The sequence below is a fragment of the Panthera onca genome, chromosome A3, assembly GCF_046562875.1.
Source record: "Panthera onca isolate mPanOnc1 chromosome A3, mPanOnc1 haplotype 2, whole genome shotgun sequence".
Taxonomy (NCBI): Eukaryota; Metazoa; Chordata; class Mammalia; order Carnivora; family Felidae; genus Panthera; species Panthera onca.
Window position 1 is genome coordinate 94,086,610 of NC_138341.1, and position 20,382 is coordinate 94,106,991.

At 39.4% G+C, this 20,382-nt stretch overlaps 1 protein-coding gene across 1 annotated transcript in view; it reads right to left on the reverse strand.

The window, feature by feature from the left end:
• The window catches only part of XRN2 (5'-3' exoribonuclease 2), a 77,098-nt gene extending 66,837 nt beyond the window's left edge, over positions 1–10,261 (reverse strand). Inside the window, exon 1 of the mRNA XM_060610948.3 lies at positions 10,074–10,261. Within this exon, the coding sequence (XP_060466931.1) occupies positions 10,074–10,148 (75 nt within the window). The 5' untranslated portion in view covers positions 10,149–10,261. The remainder of the gene's footprint in view (positions 1–10,073) is intronic.
• Positions 10,262–20,382: the final 10,121 nt, after the last annotated feature.

The window sequence follows — 20,382 nt, forward strand, 5'->3', positions numbered from 1 at the left end:
TAGAATGGTTGTTATACTAGTTATCAGACAAACTTTAAAACAAAAGAAGTTACCAGAAATAGTGATATTTTATGGTGGTAACATGGTCAATCCATCAAGAAAATGTAATAATTAAAAACATACATGCATAGGGGTGCCTGAGTGGGTCAGTGGGTTAAGTGCCCAACTCTAGATTTTGGCTCAGATCATGATCTCCTGGTTTGTGAGATCAAGTCTCTCGTGGAGCAATGACAGCATGGACCTGCTTGGGATTCTCTCTCCTTCTCTCTTTGCCTCTCCCCCACTTACACACACTCTGCACATGCTCTCTTTCAAACTAATAAAAATTAAAAAAAAAAAAAAAGTGTGCAACTAATAACAGAGCATCAAAATACATGAAGCTTTCCAAACCCAATGCAAGAAAGGAATAAAGATTACAGCTGGAATAAGTGAAATAAAGACTAAAAAATCAATAGAACAGACCAATGAATGAATCCCTCTCCTCTGCACCTCCCCTGCTCACTATCTCTTTCTCAAAATAAATAAATAATAAACATTTAAAAACGAAAAACTACTGGGACTATACCGAAGTGTCTGCACAGTGAAGCAAACCATCAACAAAACAAAAAGGCAACCTACTTTATAGAAGACATTTACAAGTGATACATCCTATAAGGGATTAATATCCAAAATATATGAAGAACTTATGCAACTCAGCACCAAAAAACCCCAAATAGTCCAATTTAAAAATAGGCAGAAGACCTGAATAGACATTTTCCAAAGAAAGAATACAAATGGCCAACAGACACATGAAAAGATGCTCGACACCACTAATTATCAGAGAAATGCAAATCAAAATCACAATGAGATATCATTTCATACCAGTCAGAATGACTAAAACCAACAACACAAGAGATAAACAAGTGCTGGCGAGGATGTGGAGAAAAAGGAACCTTGTGTACTCTTAGTGAGAATGCAAATTGGTATAGCCACTGTGGAAAACAGTATGGAGGTGCCTCAAAAAATTAAAAACAGAATTACCATATGATCCAATTAATTCCACTAGTGGGTATTTACCAAAGAAAACAGAAACACTAATTCAAAAAGATATATGTACCCCTACATTTACTGCAGCATTATTTACAACAGCCAAGTATGGAAGTGAACTGACTGTCCATCCATAGATGAATGGATAAAGAAGTTGTGGTATACATACACAATGAGATATTACCTGGCCATTAAAAAAAACGAGATCTTGCCATTTGTAACAACATGATGGACCTAGAGGGTAAAATGCCAAGTGAAATGAGTCAGACAGTGCAAGACAAATACCACGGGATTTCACTCATTTGTGGAATTTAAGAAACAAATGAACAAAGACAAAAAGACAAAAAAAACCCCCACTCAAATACAGGAACAAACTGGTGGTTGCCAGAGAGAGGTGGATGAGGGGATGAGTAAAACATATAAAGGGGGTTAAGAATGCTCTTATCCTAATGAGCACTGAGTAATGTATACAATTGTTGAATCACACTGTACACACGAAACTAATACAACACTGTATGTTACCTATACTTCCATTAAAAAATAAAAGAGGGGCGCCTGGATGGCTCAGTCAGTTAAGCATCTGACTACTGATCTCAAGTCAGGCCCTGATATCAGGATCCTGAGTTCAAGCCCCACGTTGGGTTCCACATTAAGCGTAAAGCCTACTTAAAAAATAAATAGAATAGAATAAAATAAAACAAAATAAAAAGCTATTGTAAAAAATACTTTTTAAATACATGAAGCTTTTTAAAAAATTTTTTTTGAGAGATAATTCAAAATATGTTCTCCAACCACAATGAAATGAAAATAACAGAGGGAAACTTGGCAAATTCATAAACGTGGAAATTACACAACACACTCGTGAACAACCAATGGGTTGAAGAAATTAAAAGAGAAATCAGAAGATAATTTGAGATGAATGAAAATGAAGATACAACATACCAAAACTTATGCTATAGAGCCAAAGCAGTGTTCAGAGGAAAATTTATAGCCGTAAATGTCTATATTAAGACAGACCTCAAATCCATAACCTAAACTTCCACCATAAGAGACTAGAAAAACAATTGCAAATTAAACCCAAAGACAGCCAGAAAAAATTACATTATAGCAGACATTAATAAAACACAAAATAAAGAGAAAAAAAAAATCTATGAGACCAAAGTTGTTTTTTTCAAAAGATCAACAAAATTGACAAATGTTTAACCAGTTTGACCTAGAAAAAGAGATTCAAATTACTAGAATCAGAAACAAAAGAGGACATTACTGACAACTTTACAGAAACAAAAACTATCATAAATGGTACACCAACAAATTAAATAACTTAGATGAGATGCACAAGTTAACAGAAAAACTACAAAAATGACACAAGAAATAATCTCAATAAACCTACAATATGAGGTAAAACCAGTAATAAAAATATACCCACAAAGAAAAGTCCAAGTCTGGATGGTTTCTTCACCGAATCCTACCAAACATTCAAAGAATTAACCCTAATTCTTCACGAATTCTTCCAAAAAACAAAAAAGGAAGAATCACTTTCCAACACATTTTATGAGGCCAATGTTATCCTGATACCAAAACTAGACAAAGACACCACAAGAAAACAAAACTACTGGTTTTGTAAGAGACTAGTATCTCTTACGATGTAAAAGTCAACAAAATATCAGCAAACTGAATCTAGCAATACATAAAAATAATTACACACCATTACCAAATGGGATTTATCCTAGCAATGCAAAGTTGGTTTAACATCAAAAAATCAATTAAAGCAATACGTCACAAGAGTGGAATGAAAGACAAAAATAACATGACCATCTCATTACGTACAGAATAAGCATTTGAGAAAATCCAATACCCTTTCGTGATAAAAACAAAAACCAAATGACCACTCAACAAACTAGAAAGTAAGTAGAAAGTAATAGAAAGTAAGTTCCTTCTATAAAGGGCATCTATAAAAAAGCTGTTAACATATTAAATGGTGATGAAGTAGTTGGTTTCCCTTTAAGGTCAAGAACAAGGCAAGGATGTCCTCTGTCATTTGTATTCTAAATTGTCATGGAGGTTTCACTCAGGGCAATTAAGCAAGAAAAATAAAAAGAGCACCTATATTGGAAAGGAGGAAATAAAACTGCATGATGTGACTTTGTATATAGGAAATCCTAAGGACTTTGCTAAAAAACTATTAGAATATATGAGTTCAGCAAGGTTACAGGATATGATATTAAAAAAAATACTTTCTGCACACTTGTAATGAACTCAGAAATAAGAACACAATTCTATTCATAACAGTATCCAAAAGCTAGAACTAAAATTAACCAAAGAAATATAAAGTCTGTACTCTGATGTGGATTCTAAAATTCATATGGAATTACAAGGAAGCCAGAATATACAAAATAATCCTCAAAAAGAATACATTGGAGGACTTATACTTCCTGATTTTAAAATTTACTACAAAGCAACAGTAACAAAGACAGCATGGTACTGGTACAAGGATAAACATAGAGATCAACAGAATAGAAATGAAAGACCAGAAATAAACCCATACACTTATGGTCAACTGATTTTTAAAAAGGGTGTCAAGACCATTCAATTAGGAAAGAATAGTTCTCAACAAATGGTGCTGTAACTATTGGATAGTTTATTCATGCAAAAGAATGAAGTTAGACCCATGCAAAAGTTTACTCAAAATGGATGATACACCTAAATTTAAGAGCTAAAACTTAAAACTATAAAACTCTCAGGAGAAAACACAGACATAAATCTTCATGACCTTGGATTTGGCAATGGATTCTTTGATATGACACCAAAAGTGCAAGCAACTAGACTTCATCAAAATTAACAACTTCATGCTTCAAAGTGTACTGTCAAGAGAGTGGAAAGACAATCCAAAATGGGGAAAAAGATTTGCAAGTCATATATCTATTAAGGGGCTTGTGTTCAGAACATGTATTCTAAAAACTCTTATAATTCAGTCAAAAGACAACCCAATTTAAAAACAGGCAAAGAACAGGAATAGACTTTTCTCCAAAGAAGATATACAAATGGCCAACATGCACATGAAAAGATGCTCAGTATCATTCAGTCCTAATGGAAACACAAATCAAAACTACAGTGAAATACCACTTCATACCCACTAGAATGGCCAAAATAAAAAAGTCAGATAAGAAATGTTAGCCACAATGTGGAGAAACTAGAACCCTGAAACACTGCTGGTGGTAATTAAAATGTTGCAGCCACTTTGGAAAATAGTCTGGCAGTTCCTCAAATAACCAAACACAGAGTTACCACGTAGCCCAGGAATTCTAAGTATATACCTGTGAAAACATGTCCACACAGAAACCTGTACACAAACGTAGCACATTAGTCACAAAAGTCAAAAGGTGGAAACAAACCAAATGTCCATCAACACACAAATGGATAAATAAAATGTGGTATATGTATATATCCACACAATGAAGCATTATTTACTCATAAAAAAGAATGAAGTACTGATACATGATACAACATGGATGTACCTTGAAAACCTAGTAAATGAAAGAAGTCAGCCAGAAAAAACACATACTGTATGATTCCATTCACATGAAAGGCACAGTAGAGAAATCTAGAGACAGAAAATAGCTTAGTGGTTGCTTAGGGATAGGAGTAGTAGGGGCAGGGAATAGTGGGTTGGTAGCTATAGGGTACAGGTTTCTTTCTGAAGTGATGAAAATGTTCTAACACTGTGGCGACGGTTGCCCACATCCGTGAATATATACAAAAAACGCACCGAATTCTAAATTTTAAATGGGTGAATTGTATGGTATGTGAATCATATCTAAATAAAGCTGCCTAAAAACGTAGTCATCTCCCCCCAAAATATTACACTGATGAAAAGTGAATGCAGAGTCAGGGACCAATAGCCTCCTTAATTATTGTCCTTCCTGCCCTTAAAGTAGTGCCTGTCATAAAAAAAAGTATTCACTCAATCATACAGAAGAGAAAAAAAGCAGGGTAGGAAACCTGGATTTCACTATGTGAAAACAGAGCACAATTTTACACTACACAAGAGTTAGACACAAAAATATCCCCACTTTTACCTGGGCATACAAACTCCTGAAACTTAATTTAGCAATAAAATTTTGAAATATCAAGTGTTTCTGTACAAAGCAATGTTTGAAGCACTTATATTAAAGTGATTTAATTCACACAACCACCCTGTGTGATATACATACCACTGATCTTCATTATTCATGAATTTCGTATTTGCAAATTCACCTCCTTACTAAACATTTTTTGGTAACCCCCAAATCAGTATTTGCAGCACTCCCACATTCATTCACAAACATTAGCAGAGCGGTAAAAAATCTGAGTCCACCAACATGCACATTCCCAACTGAGGTCAAACAAGGCAACACTCTGCCTGGTTTCAGCTCTCACACAGAAATGACCAGACTGTAGGGAGCAGTGCAGTGGAATGCAAGAAGCACTAATTCTTTAGACTTTAGGAGAGTTTAAGGCACTTTTTCAAGATGAGAAATCTAATGAACAAAGGACTGTATAAGCCAAGGATGCAAAGTGAAGAAACTGATGGCTGAATGAATAAAGAGTAGTTAAAAAGTCAAAAGAAGAGAAAAAATGAAATCATAAAAAATACTCAATCCAAAAGAAGCAGAGGAATTGGAAGATGGAAACAAGGACCAGATGAGTCAGAAAACATGACAAATTTAAATCTAACCATACACGTAAATATTCTAAGTGCCTCGCTTACAAGGTAGAGACTAGAAAAAGCAGTTCCTCAAAAGGTAAAAGGAATTACCAAAAGATCCAGCAATTCCACTCATAAGTATACACCCCAAAGAACTGACAGTAGGGACCACTTATGGACATCTACCCTAAGCTCTGATATGTATACAGATCATTGTACACCAATGTTCACAGCAGCATTATTCACAGTAGTTAAAAGGTAAAAATAACCCAAGCGTCCAAACAAAATGTGATATATACATACAATGGGTATTAGCCTGAAAAAGGAACGAAATTCTGATACATGCAAACATGTGTAAATCTTGAAAACACTATGCTAAGTGATAACCAGACACAAAATGAAAAGTGTATGACTCCACTTACATTAGGTACGTAAAGTAGGCAAATTCTTAAGACAGGAAGTAGGGGAGGAGGAAGTACAGAGAATTATTGTTTAATGGGTACAGAGTTTCTGTTTGGGATGATGCAAAAGTTATAGAAATTAATAATGACAATACTTTCATAATATTGTGAATATACTTAATGCTACTGAATTCTACACTTAAAAATGGTTAAAATGGCAAGTTTTATGTTACGTGTATTTTGCCACAATAAAAAAGGGGCAGATATCATCAAATAGCATTAAAAAACACGACCCAACTGTATGTTGCCTATAAACACAAACACTTTAAATATAAAGACACAAAGAGACTAAAAAAGAGTGGAAATAGACCATGCTACCCTAGTCTGAAGATCTGGCTATCTTAATATTGAACAAAGATTTCAGAGCAAAGAATATTACCAGGGATAAAAAAGATAATTTTATGATGATAAAAGAGCATATTCATTGAATACATAACAATGTTAAGCATTTATGCACCTTATAAAAAAGCTACAAAATGCAAGGAGCAAAAACCAACAGAACTGAAACAAGAACAGACAAATCCAAATAATTATATATACCAGGAGATTTCCATGCTCCTATCAAGTAACTGAAAGGACAAAATCAGTAAATGTTATTCAAGTCTTCCATGTCCCATCAACCAGCATGATAACATTTATAGAACACTCCATTCAACAACAGCAGAACCTGTATCTCTTTTAAGGCAAAATGACATTTACCAAGACCAGACTCTGGGCCATAAAACAAAGCAAATAAACTTTAAAAGGACTAAAATTATGCGAAGTATGTTCTCTGACAGTGAACTAAATTAGAAATCAAGAACAGAAAAAAATGTCTGGAAATCCCCAATATTTGAAAACTAAGTAACACTGTTATAAATAACTAATGGGCCAAAGAAGCCAAAGAGTCTATTAGAATGTTACTGAATGAAAATGAAAAACAGTATCTCAATATTTGTGGTATGTAAGGTAGCAGGCACTCCATACCTGCATGAGAAGAAACAATGTATCAAAGCAATGATATACAATTGTAGAAAAGGAAAACTTAGAGACACCAGGGTTGATTAAAGATTCACAAGGCAGGGGCGCCTGGGTGGCTCAGGCTGTTAAGCATCTTACTGTAGCTCAGGTCATGATCTCCAGGTCCGTGAGTTTGAGCCCTGCGTTGGGCTCTGTGCTGACAGTTCAGAGCCTGGGGCCTGCTTCAGATTCTGTGCCTCCCTCTCTCTTGGCCTCTTCCCCACTCGTGCTGTCTCTCTCACTCTCAAAAATGAATGTTTTAAAAAAAATTAAAAAAAAAGATTGGCAACAGGGAGGGGTTTTAAGGAGAAAAAACAAAGGGGCAGATGGAATGTCTTAAAGTTATGTTTACTTGTGGTGATGGTTTCATAGACGTACACATTTGTCAATCTATTAAACTGTATACTTTAAATATGCACAGTTTGCCGTAGGTCAATTACACCTCAATAAAGCTGCAAAAGGGAGAGGGGAAGTGGAGAACAGAGAGAAAAGAAAAATCAATCGGAGGACCAGTATCCAGAATTAAGAGGGCCGAGGAAAAGGCCAAGAAAAAAAAAAATCAAAGAGCATTCTCTAGAACTGAAGAACACAAGTGTCCAGACTCAAAGTCAACCAAGTACTGCTCAAAATGAATTTAATTTTTAAAAAAAAAACCTGTACATAATCATGAAAGTTTACACTACCAAAGATAAAGATTTTTTAAAAATCCAGAAAGAAAAATAGATCAACTACAAAAGAATAAAAGCAGAACATAGAAATAAAGAACGTGGTCCTTCCCAGTTGACACTGGCTTTAAACACCCATTAGCCAAGTGACCTTGAGTGCTCTGTGCTTCAGTTTTCTCACCGGTAGTAAGTAATAATAATAAGCAGTAGCAGTCATATGGTTATTATGAGGATTTAATAAACTTCTCTGTATAGTGCCTTGAACAGCACTTAGTACATGTAAAACACTACATAAGTATTGGTTAAATAAGTAAATCACATTAACATCGAATTTCTCATCAACAACAATGAATGACAGAAGTCAAAAGAACAATGCTTTCAAAGTTTTGAGGGAAACAAATTTTCAAACTCAAACTATGCTTAGCTAATGATGTGTACAAGGATAGAATGGACTCAGAAAACTCACATCTCACATAACATTTCTTAAGAATTCAACTAAAAATAAAAACCAAGGAAGGATTTAAGCCAACAAAGATGATGACCAGAAAACTACCTCCAACAGAAGAAAGGAATTTTTAAAAACCTCAAGAAGCAGTTTTCCAGCAAGCCTAAATAAATAACCAGGTGTGACAGCACAGAAATAAAAGACCTCAAAAAGCAGTCTCCAAGAAGAGGACTTGATAGAATACCTGAGACAACCGGCAGTTTGGATGAGGAACCATATAAACAGGAAAAGAGAGAAGCAACTTAGCAACACTAAGACAAAAGTAGCACATAACCTAAATCAGCATCGTGACAATAATCGACAACACTTTTTGATTTTTTCAGCTTTTAAAACAAACCAGTATAGCCAATGCCCTGACAATTTAATTTTGGATGCCAATAAGGGAAAAATGTAGCTGACAGGCTTGGGGTAAAGAACAAGGGCAGCAGGGGTAGAAAAGCTAATACTTAAGCTTAGATGATGAAAACTCAAGGTATACTTTATATAGGAGAGCCAATAAAAAAAAAAAAAGGCATATTAAAGCTATCAAGTTTACCCATAGAAGAAACATGGTGACGTACTAATATTAGAAGGGGGGGGGCGGGGGGGGGGTGCTGCATGAGCGCCTAAACCCTCATCTATCACAGCTGGAATTCCACAGCTAGATCCAAAACAAATAAATCAGGTATAAACATGATACTTAGAACGAAAACACTTAAAAGTGGTTATCACTGCAGAGTAGAAACGGAGTAAGATCCAAGTTAGTAAAGCTTGATGAAAGTTTTAAAAACAAAGGAAATGAGCATTCGGGTTAACAGTTTCTCTGACAAAAACACAAGGAATATCATCAAAACAAAGCTTTCGATTCCTCCTTGTATAGAAAATCAGCAAAAATCAAGACCTCAACAGCTTTAGCAAAAGAAATGTTTTCACAGTGACGGATGCGTACTTCCTTCAAAAACGAAGGGGTGAGAAGCATGATGTGTCCCTGAATCTTCCCAATCCAGAAATTCTAATTCAGAGTACAAAACCAAACTTGGACTGGAAACACGGAAACAGTAAACACAAAACTAAAGAATGAGCACAAGTCTACATGTATATTAACAAAGTAACAACAAAAAGTGTATTGTTCGAGTGCACTCAGGAATTCCGAAAATTTTTACAAGCATACTGCCTAGAGAAGGGGGCACTTATCAGACTTCTATCTTGTCCTAGACGTTTCTAAGGTGCTGCTTTCGACGTAGGGTTAAACAGCAACAAATAGCCTCTCACACTAGGAGAAAACCTTTCTGTCACGAACAGTAAACAAAAATCCGCCGCCGGGGATTACTTTACAAGGCTGTTAAAGGCCGGGATCAGCATCCGTGCAGCCCTAACCAGCTAACTCAACGGACTCGCCAGAAGTGGCCTAAAAGACTTTGAGTCTCTCCAGAAACGACAACGCGCGGTGCCGGAGGAAACAAAGCCATGGGCGGGGCCTTCCGGTCCGGGGGGAGAAAGCGGGCGAGGGAGTAACAGCCCTCCGGCGAGTTCGTATCCCTCTCGGCCCTCGCCCCGCCCCTCCCGCTGGCCCGGGTCCAGATTCTGGGTGCCGGCGCCCAACCGCGTGTCGGGCCACCGCAGTCCGCAGGGCTGAAAGAGCCGCGCGGGACCGAGCACCGTGACCCAGGGGCAGGCGGCGGGCGCCAAGGGCCGCGGCCTAGACGTGCCGGAGCGCCAGGCTTTAGCGGGGTGGCCGTCAGGAGCCTCCTCACCTTTTCTTCCACGCAGTTGACAATGATGGACGGGTACTTGCGGCTGAGCCAGCGAAAGAAAGCCGGGACTCCCATAGCAGCTGCCCAGCTCGGAGGCGGCCGCCCGACCCGCGGACGAACGTAACCAGAGACACAAGCAGCAGCGGCAACCGCGGGCACTAGCACTTCCTCCCACGTGCGCGCCGGCGACAGGAAGTGACGTCACGGCTGCGCCGCTTGGTGCGTAAACTGGCCTGTTGTTGGGGGCGGGGTTCGGCCGCCGGCCGGAAGGTGAAGGGGGTGGCCCTGCCGGGTTCAGAGCCCTTGCGGTCGGTGGGGCCAGTCCCAGAGCTGTGACGCGTCTGAGTCGTGGGAGGGGCCCAGGCGGTGACTTCGCCGCGGCTCCCGCTGAGCTATCCCGGCTCCCGGGCTCCCGGGATAGCTGAGTCCTGGCGCTCCGCAGATCCCAGGGGAGCTCTTGGCGGGTTTGATCACCTCTTTCAAACCTATCTCAAGTCACAGTAGAACTACAGCATGTAAACCCACTCGTTATTTCTGCTTCCTGGTTTTTCTCGGTTTTGTGATACTGTACATACCTGGACTATTAAAAGGAGTACTTTTTAATATTATGCCGTCATGATGACTGGTTTGCATAAGTTCACTCTAAATACTTAAAAAAATGGAATGTAACCGGAGTTCAGCATTTAATTCAACTTTCCAGGTACATTTATGAGTGCAATTGCTGATATCTAGTGGGGTTTGTTTTTTGTTTTTGTTTTTTTTTTTTGAGCGTTTACGTTGTGTTAAAGCATTGGCTAAGGGATTATCTCATCTAATCGTAACTCGAGCCTTAAGGTACTATTATCTTTATGTAACATGAGAAAGTCAATTTGTAGGGGGATTTAGTCACCTGTTTATTCACACAGTTTTTGTTTCAGTCCAACTAAAGATCATGTAATCCTCTATCCTTGCTCTAATAGGATACTTTTATCCTTTGTTTTGTGGTGGCTTCAAATACATTTTTCCAGCATATAAAAAGAGAGGTCTGGAAGAGGAGGTATTTATGTCCATTTGCTCAAGCTTGGAAGTCTCTCTCCCTGGAATCCCCTCTTGGCTCCACAAATCACACTCAATCCTAAAGGCTCACCTCAAGAGGCCACTGAAAGTATTTCTCCTTGCTACCTGGCATGCAATATTCATTGCCCCATCCTCCTCTGTGATCTGATGCCACTTTGTTTAAACTGTTGGTGTGGAAATTAGAGAAATTGTTATCCCATGTTTTACTTAAGAACAGCTAAAACTATTCCAGAGTATTAATGTCTATGGTGAAATCTCTTATGTCTCCTGGAAATAGCTCCTCCTCCTCAAGTATTTGGTTTCCTTGGGAGGTGCTATGTTCTTAGAACTCACACATCATATGGGGGTATGGACACCTAGGCAAGTTGGGCCATTGGGAGTCCTTGCTGAGCATTTTTGTACTTCGAACCATAAGGAAGGTAAGGCACCCCTCCCATATGGTTGAAAGCTGAAAGATAAGAATGGGATTTATTGCCAGTCTGCAACCAAAGAAGCAGATTTAAGTCCCTGTTTCCGGTGGCTTTTGAATACAGCTAAATCCGTCTTCCTGCAGTTTGGTTGCTAAACCTCTCCTTTAATTCCATGAACCAATAAATTCTTTTCCCCTAAGCTGGTTTGGGCTAAATTCCTATCCCTTGCCAAGGAAATAGTACAAACAACCCAGTAACAACATTTGAGGAGTACACAACTAATTCACTGGGTGCTAAAATTGCTTTGCATAAATTAGGTACAAAAATTGAAATTTTGGGCAGAAAAGGGGAGAGTGAAAGGTAGAGAAGAGAGGGAACCTGAAAGTGGCAGGAAGATACAGGCTGTGTTGTGAGATACCTTTCTCAGCCTAGTGTTTCCAGTAAAATCTACTAAACTCAGGATGGGTGTCAGTTTTGTTTTGTTTTGTTTTGTTTGTTTTGTTTTTTTTTGTTTTGAAATCAAAAAAGAGGATGAGTCTCATGTTGGGGTCACTGTTGTCTAAACCCACAGAGCTACGCAACATAGCAGATTTCAAGAAGCAGAAGAGGTGAGGAGAATTTATAAGTATTGGAAATTAGAAGGAATATTTAACCAGGTTGTAAACTTCTAAAGGCTGGGAACTATTAGGTTTTGAAACATTAGGTTTTTTGCCTAAGCCTGAAGGGGGCAGAGAAAGGCCCCCAGCTGACATCTGGATTACATTAATATGAAGATAATATGAAATATATAGAAACCAGTATTTTTAAACATTCATAAATTTATTTTAAAGCCCTATTAACATTGTAATTATAGAAAAGAGTCTTTGTGGGGCGCCTAGGTGGGTCAGGTAGTTAAGTGTCTCACTTCAGGTCATGATCTTGTGGTTCACGGTTGCGAGCCCCACGTCAGGCTCTGTGCTGCTGGTTCAGAGCCTGGATCCTGCTTCAGATTCTGTGTCTCCCTGTTTCTCTGCACCTCCCCCAGTTGAACTCTGTCTCTCTCTCTCTCTCCCTCTCTAAAAAATAAATAAACATTAAAAAAAATTTTTTTAAAAAGAATCTTTGAGAAACTGTTGCCCGTGATTGCTCTCTGGATTACCAAGTGCTTCCTTTCCCTCATTGTCTTTATAAAATTCATTTTGAATAATGTGATATGTTTGAAATAATAGTTGTGATGGTTAATTTTATGTGTCAGTTTGACTGGGCCACAGAATGCCCAGATACTTGGTCAAATTTTATTCTAGGCTTTTTTTTTTTTTTTTTTTTTTGTGAGGGTGTTTGCATAGGAAATTAACATTTTAATTGGTAGAGTAAAGCAGCTTGTCCTCCATAATGTGAGTAGGGCTCACTCAGTCAGCTGAAGGCCTGAATAGAGCAAAAAGACCAGCTTCCTAGAGCAAGAGGGATGTTTCCACTAGACTGCCTTCAGACTTCACCTGCACCCTCCCCTTTGCTGGGTCTCCATGCTGCCAGCCTTTGGACTGGAACTGCACCATTCATTCTCCTGGGTTATCCAGCTCATACTGCAGATTTGGACTTGACAGTCTCCCTAACTGCATGAGCCAATTCCTTAAATATATATCAAATAAATAAATAATCATTCTGTTTTTCTGGAGAACCTTGACTAATATAGATTTTGGTACCAGTCTGGTTTTAGAGGACTAGAATCTTCAAGATTAATTTTCTGAATTGGTTTTGGGGCTTCTGGAATTGACTGTCCAATCTGATTAGAATTAAGCACACTAATGACTGTCTCCATTAGTAAAGAGAGCACTGAGAGTCCACGGTGTGACCTGGCAATAGAGAGATGCAAAATATCACCATTGGATACCCTCATCAACCTAATCAACTTGTAAGAAGAACAAAACATTTTTGTCAACCAACAAATATGTAATGAGATTGGCTGGTTGCTCCTGGCATCATGGGGCAAAGTAGAAGAAGAAAAAGATGAGATCAGGAATTCAATTTCCCAGCTCAAACATCATATAAATGACCTCACAGTGTCTGCCCTGAAAGAGACATTTATCACCTATGGCACAGCTGATATTGCTGAGAGCCAAACTCCGAACCTCATCATGGGAGTAGCTGACTTATAACACAGATGGCATTCCCAGCCTCCCAGGTGTCTACTGTTAAGATAAAGGCACTGACTGGAAAGGAATGAGGTCCTGAAAACTGGAATGCCGACATGTGAGAAAATTGATGGAGTTGGGAGCCTATGACCATTCATTCTGATTCGTCTTTGCCCATAGAAGCAGCCTCTCTATTCCCACCTGTGGAGATTAACTCTGCATTGCTTGGGGAAACTATAATGGCCTCCCCTCTTTCAAGGCAGTTGCCTTGAAAGATGATACTGATTCTCCTCAGGACCCACTCCCACCTCCCCTCTTTGCTTCTAGGCAATGTCTTAGTCTCTTTGGACTACTGTAACAAAATACCATACACTGAGTGGTTTATAAACACTAGACATGTATTTCTTACAGCTCTAGAGGCTGGGAAGTCCAAGATCAAGGAGGTAGCAGGTTCAGTGTCTGGTGAGGACCTGCCTCCTTATTGACAGTCCTCTTCTCAGTGTAATGTCGCATAACAGAAGAGGCAAGGGTTCTCTTTAGAATGCACAAGCATTCATTCTATCTATAGCAACCTGTAATTAGACACAAGTCCCAGCAGGCCACTAAAAGTGAGGTGCAAAGTGTGACCCATGAGGTGCACTACATTCCAAAAGAACTACTTAGATTTTCTAATTTATACAGACAGAAATCCAGAGAGTATGTGTGGGAATGGATACAAAGTGTGTGAAATAATGGTAGAAGAAACCTAAAGTTGGGTCAGGGCAAATTTATTGATGTGGGCACACTGAGCAGGGATTCTGCATTGAAAGTAGCTCTGGGGCTTAGAAACGGGTCTGACAATTTGGTTGGCTGAAACATGGACAAAAATATGGCACACTGTGAGCAAGTTAAAAATGCTGGACCTGCCTTGGTTTAATATAAAAGAAGAGAAAACTCAAGCCTGGTTTACAAATGGTTCTGCATAATATTCAGGCACCACTGCAATACTATAGCCCCTTTCTGGGACATCCTGAAGGACAGTGGTGGAGGGAAATCTTCCCAGTGGGAAACACTTTGAGCAGTACACCCTTGTTCATTTTTCTTGTTAGGAGAAATGGCAGATATGCAATTATATACTGATTAATGGACTGTGGCCAATGGTTTTGCTGGGATCAAGGACTTGGGAGGAACAGAAGTGGAATATTGGTGACAAGGAAGTCTGGGGAAGAGGTATGTGAATAGATCTCTGTGGAATGGTAAATCTCTGTGTCTTGTCAATGCACACGAAAGGGTGACGTCAGCAGAGGAGGATTTTAATAATCAGTTGGATAAAATGCCCCATTCTGTGGATAACAGCCTCTTTCAGAGCCACCCCTGTCATTGCCCAATGGGCTCATGAACAAAGTGACAGCAGAGGCAGAGATGAAAGTTATGCATGGACTCAGCAACAGGGACTTCCACTCTCCAAAGCTGACCTGACTACAGCGATGCTGAGTGCCCAATTTGCCAGCAACACAGACCAGCACTGAGTTCCCAGTATGTGACCATTCCCAGGAGGCATCACCCACTACCTTGTGGGAGGTTGATTATATTGGACCACTTCCATCATGGAAGGGGAAGCATTTTGTTCCTAATGGAACAGATGTGCACTGGATATTGATTTGCCTTCCCTTCACACAATGCACCTACCAAAACTACCATCCGTGAACTTACAGAATGTCTTGTCTATCATTATGGTATTTCAAACAGCATTGCTTCTGATCAAGGAACTCACTTCATATCAGTGAAGTGTAGCAATGGTCTGTGCCCATGAAATTCACTGGCCTTTCCATGTTCTCTACCATCCTGAAGCAGCTGGCTTGCTAGAACAGTGGAATGACTTTTTAAAAAATGTTTATTTATTTTTGAGAGGGAAAGAGAGAAAGGGTGCAAGTGGGGAAAGACAGAGAAAGAGGGGGACAGAGGATTTGAACCAGGCTCTCTACCAACAGCAGAGAGCCTGATGCAGGACTCGAACTCTTGAACCATGAGATCATGACCTAGCTGAAGTTGGATGCTTAATTGACTGAGCCACCCAGGTGCCCCTGGAATGTCTTTTTAACTACTCTGTTACAGTATCAAGGGGGCAATATCTTACAGGACTGGAACAAGTTTCTCCAAAGAGGCTGTATATGCTCTCAAACAGCATTCAGTATATGATGCTGTTTCTCCCATAGCCAAGACTCACCAGTCTAGGAATAGAGGTGTGGAGATAAGATTGGCACTACTCACTATTACCCATAGTGACCCAGTAGCAAAATTTTTGCTTCCTATATTTGTGATCTTACACTCTGCTGACCTAGAGGTCTTAGTTCCAAAGCAGCAATGCTTCCAACAGGAGACACAGCAATGATTCCGTTGACCGAGAAGTTAAGACTGCCACCAGGCCATTTTAAACTCAGGCAAAAAAGGAAGTTACTTGATGGACTGGAACTACCAGGGGAAATGGGGCTGCTACTCCACGGTGGAAGTAGGAGAGGGTGTGCCTGGAATGCAGGAGACCCCTGTGTTATGTCTTAGTGAGATTAACATTCAAATAGGTGGACTTTGAGTAAAGCAGATTACTCTCCAGAGTGTGAGTTAAAGTCTTCATAGAACAAAGACTTCCACTGCACAAGAAAGAATTCTGCCAGCAGACTGCCTTCAGACTGGAACTGCAACTCTTCCCTCAGAATCCAGCCTGCCAGCCCCACTCCCCATCAGATTTTGGACTTGCCAAGCTCTCTCAATCTCTCTATGTCTCTCTCTCTCTCTCTGTGTGTGTGTGTGTGTGTGTGTGTGTGTGTGTGTGTGTGTGTCTCTGTCTCTATGTCTCTCTCTCTCTCTCTCTCTCTCTCTCACACACACACACACACACACACACACACACACACACACACACACACTTTTGATTCTGATTATGTTTCTCTGGAGAACCCTGACTAATATATTGGTCAAGATACCTAACCTTTCTGCACCTTAGTTTTCCCAACTATAAAATGAGGATTATATACTTCATGGAGTTTCTGTGAAGATTCAATGATACGACACTCAGAGCATGGCCCAAAACATGCCAAGCACCCAGCAAATGTTAGCCATTGAATGGTTATCTGTTGGGTTTTTGCCTTGAGGAAGCCTCACAATTTTGTTAGTGTGATCCACCTAAAAGATCTTGGACAATTTAATCACCTAATGGAGCTTCATTTTTACATCCCCCACCCAGCATTAACTTTCTGGCATTGAGGCTGTCTTCATTCTCTCTTGGTTGTATTTCCTACACATTCTCACCTCATTGAGTGTATGCTGCTAGTCTTCCCACCACCTTCCTGCCAATTCAAATTACACTTTTTCTCTCTCTCTTCTCCATGAATGTCTTCCAGAATGTGAGTGCAAACTGGCTCCTGCCCACTGTCATCTTCCATAGCATTCCCTGACTTCTACATGGCATCTCATCTTCCATTTCATTATTCCTATGAACATTGTGTTTAATCTATCAGGGTAAGCTGGGTTTTGCTATGGTAATAAATAATGCCTGAAATCTCATTAACTTACTGTAAATGGGGTTGGGCTACTCCCCAGGGATATCCTCCATAAGGTGACTCAGGGCTTCAGCTGCTTTCTTCCTGTAATTCTGCCAGCTCAACACATGACCAGACCATTGTTACTAAAAGGAAAGACTGAGCAGGAGGGATGTCCTGGGTGGTTTTTTTTCTTAAAAATTTTTTTTAATGTTTTTATTTTTGAGAGAGAGAGAGAGACAGAAAGTGAGTAGGGGAGGGGTAGAGAGAGAGGGAAACACAGAATCTGAAGCAGTCTCCAGGCTCTGAGCTGTCAGCAAGAGCCCAACGTGGGGCTCTAGCCCCTGTACCATGAGATCATGACCTGAGCTAAAGTTGGATGTTCAACTCGGGTGCTCCAGTCCTGGGTGTTTTTAAAGTCCAGGCTTGGTTGTGGCTTATTCATTTCCACTTTGGTCCATTTGACCAAAACCCAGTCACATAGTCCCAACCCAACTGCAGAGACACACCTGCAGAGGAGATAAGGAAATATAGTCTTGCATGCCCAAGGATAGGAAAAGGAAAGAGGATTGGTGAACACATGGCTTTGTCTCTGCCACACTCCTCAGCAAATTTGCAAATCAAATTAGTAAATATATATTTATGGTCCACAGTCTTTGCTATGTATGTTGGGTACCATAAGCAAAATAAATTATTTCTCCCAAAGAGCCTACCATCAGTAGCAAGGATAAGCAACAGCCACAAAATATAAAATAATAAAATAAGTCACAGTTTAGCCAACAATAAATAAGTCTCATATCACAGTGTATGACTGCAAGCCCAAATGAGCTGCATAGATAATAATTGCTACAGACATTGAGAAAAGACAGAGATCTAGTCATCTAACAGGGTCGTCAGATGATAGGGAGAAAGAATACACTGAGTCTTGCAATAACAGTAAGATTTGATTGAAAATAAAGAGGTGTGGAAGGAGATACTGTAAGTTCCCTGGAATCCAGCAGATTCTCAATAAATACATTGATTGAATTGAATTCTTAGAGCAATAGTTCTCAAAATGTTGTCCAGAGATCCCTTGGGTCCCAGAGACTCTTTTGAGGGGGACTTGAGGTCAAAACTATTTTCATAATAATATTCAAGTGTGATTTACCCTCTTCACTTTCATTCTCCAAGAGTATAGTGGGATTTTTCAGAGGCTATAGGGTCTGATATCTTAACAAATTGAATATCAGAAGTAGATGTGACAGTAATCCAGTTGTCATCTATGAAGCCAGACATTGAAGGATTTCAAAAAATGTAAAACAATGTCATTCTTCTCACTAAATTTCTTCTGTTGGGGAAATATAGATACTTTCATAAGATAGGTTAACGTGCATGAGTTTCCTGCTATTTTAAGTGAATTAATAAATTAGTATTTTAAAATTTTCTCAAGTTTGATTTGTAACATGGGAAATATTGATAGATATAATACACAAAAGCCCCTTGAAGTGGTCATAATTTTTAAGGGTATAAAAGAGCCCTGAGACCAAAAACTTTGAAAATCTCTGTCTTAGAACATAAAATGGAAATGGAATCTACATGTTTCTGCTCTTAGAAACAATGCAAAGCTTACTTTTCAATTTTCCAAGATTTTTGTATATTCAGATGTTGTCTCAAGTGCTCCTTGCTACCTAAAACACTCTGCAATCATTATCACCAAGTACAAATAATAGCTACAAATGAACATGACATTGGCGAGCTGACACACAAACATGTTTGTTGATACACATCCTATCTCTGTTGAACTTCAGACTGAAGCTCAGAAATAAAGGTACAGGAGGGCAATACAGGGATGTAGATAACCAAAAGATGTATTTTTTAAAGTTTGTTATTTATTTTGAGAGAGAGAGAGCACAAATGGGGTAGGGGCAGAGAGAGAGGGAGAGAGAATTCCAAGCAGGCTCCACATTGACAAAGCACAGAAACCAACGTGGGGCTCGAACCCATGAACCGCGAGATCATGACCTGAGCTGAAATCAAGAGTCAGGCACTCAACCAACTGAGCCACCCAGGCACCCCCTTCAAAAGATTTATTTTTAAGGCCGTAATATACACATTGCTAAATTTATTCAGAAAGATTATTTAACTCTAAACTTTCTCAGTGTATACTCATGCCTTAAGTTAACCAAAGAGCTGTAACAATAAGTAGTGTACTCCAAAGTATGTGAGAAATAGGATCTGTGGTCAAATAATTTTGGGAGCTTTGGGTTAAATTGAGCTGAGTAGACCGCAATTCTATCGCCCTCTTTGAGCCTTTTTGTATGCCCCATTTCTACATTTCTCTAACCATGGGAAACCACCCCCCCCCTTTTTTTTGCAAGGCATTTTGCAGGTTTTGTATCCCTGGGAAACAGTGTGAATAGATGCTATAAGTGTAAGTGTGTACAGGCTGCTACTGATGTTTTAGCAAGCTTTGGCTGCCTGTACTCAGGTTGCCAAGAATAGGATTTGACCAAAACCGTGAGTCTAAATCCATACTTGTTATTACATGGATTTAGATGACAAATCCCATGCTCTAAAATGTAACCCCAAACAGTCAAAGCCTGCTAGAACATGATTCGCTTGTAAAGCAGGTACAAGATGTCCTAGATCCAGCACTATGAAAGGGTCCTACTACATTTTATTTCCTAATATGACATCTGAGAAAATTCTGGCAGATTTCTGTTTAAGGCCACAGTTTGTATTGTCTCCTAAAGCAAAAGACAGGGAGTTGACAGAAGGCACATATTTCAAAGAGTTGAACGGTAATAATTCCCTCTGGGTGTATAAATGGGGGAAGCTGGCTAGAAAAGACCTTGTTTAGAGGATAATAAAGTGTAAAGCACTCAGAAGTGTTGAAGGTAAGACCTCAACCCTACAAGCTGATAAGCAGGCCCAGACTTTTATTTATAGTGACATGAGTGACATTTATCTGCCTTTCACTAGAACATCTAATCCACTTGTCAAGGTGTGTCTTGAACAGAGACCTGGTTTCTGGCCATGGTTGGCAGGCTTCGCATACAAATGTGACTACCCTGGCTGAAATTCCCGATTGAAAAACACATCAATGGTATATGAAATTATGGAGTAAATATATCAACCCAGTTTCAATTTGCCTCAGAGACAACATTGTCTGAAAAGGGTCTTGGCTTTGTGATAGAAATTATAGTCTGTCCATGAAAGTAGAAGTAGAGATAAATTA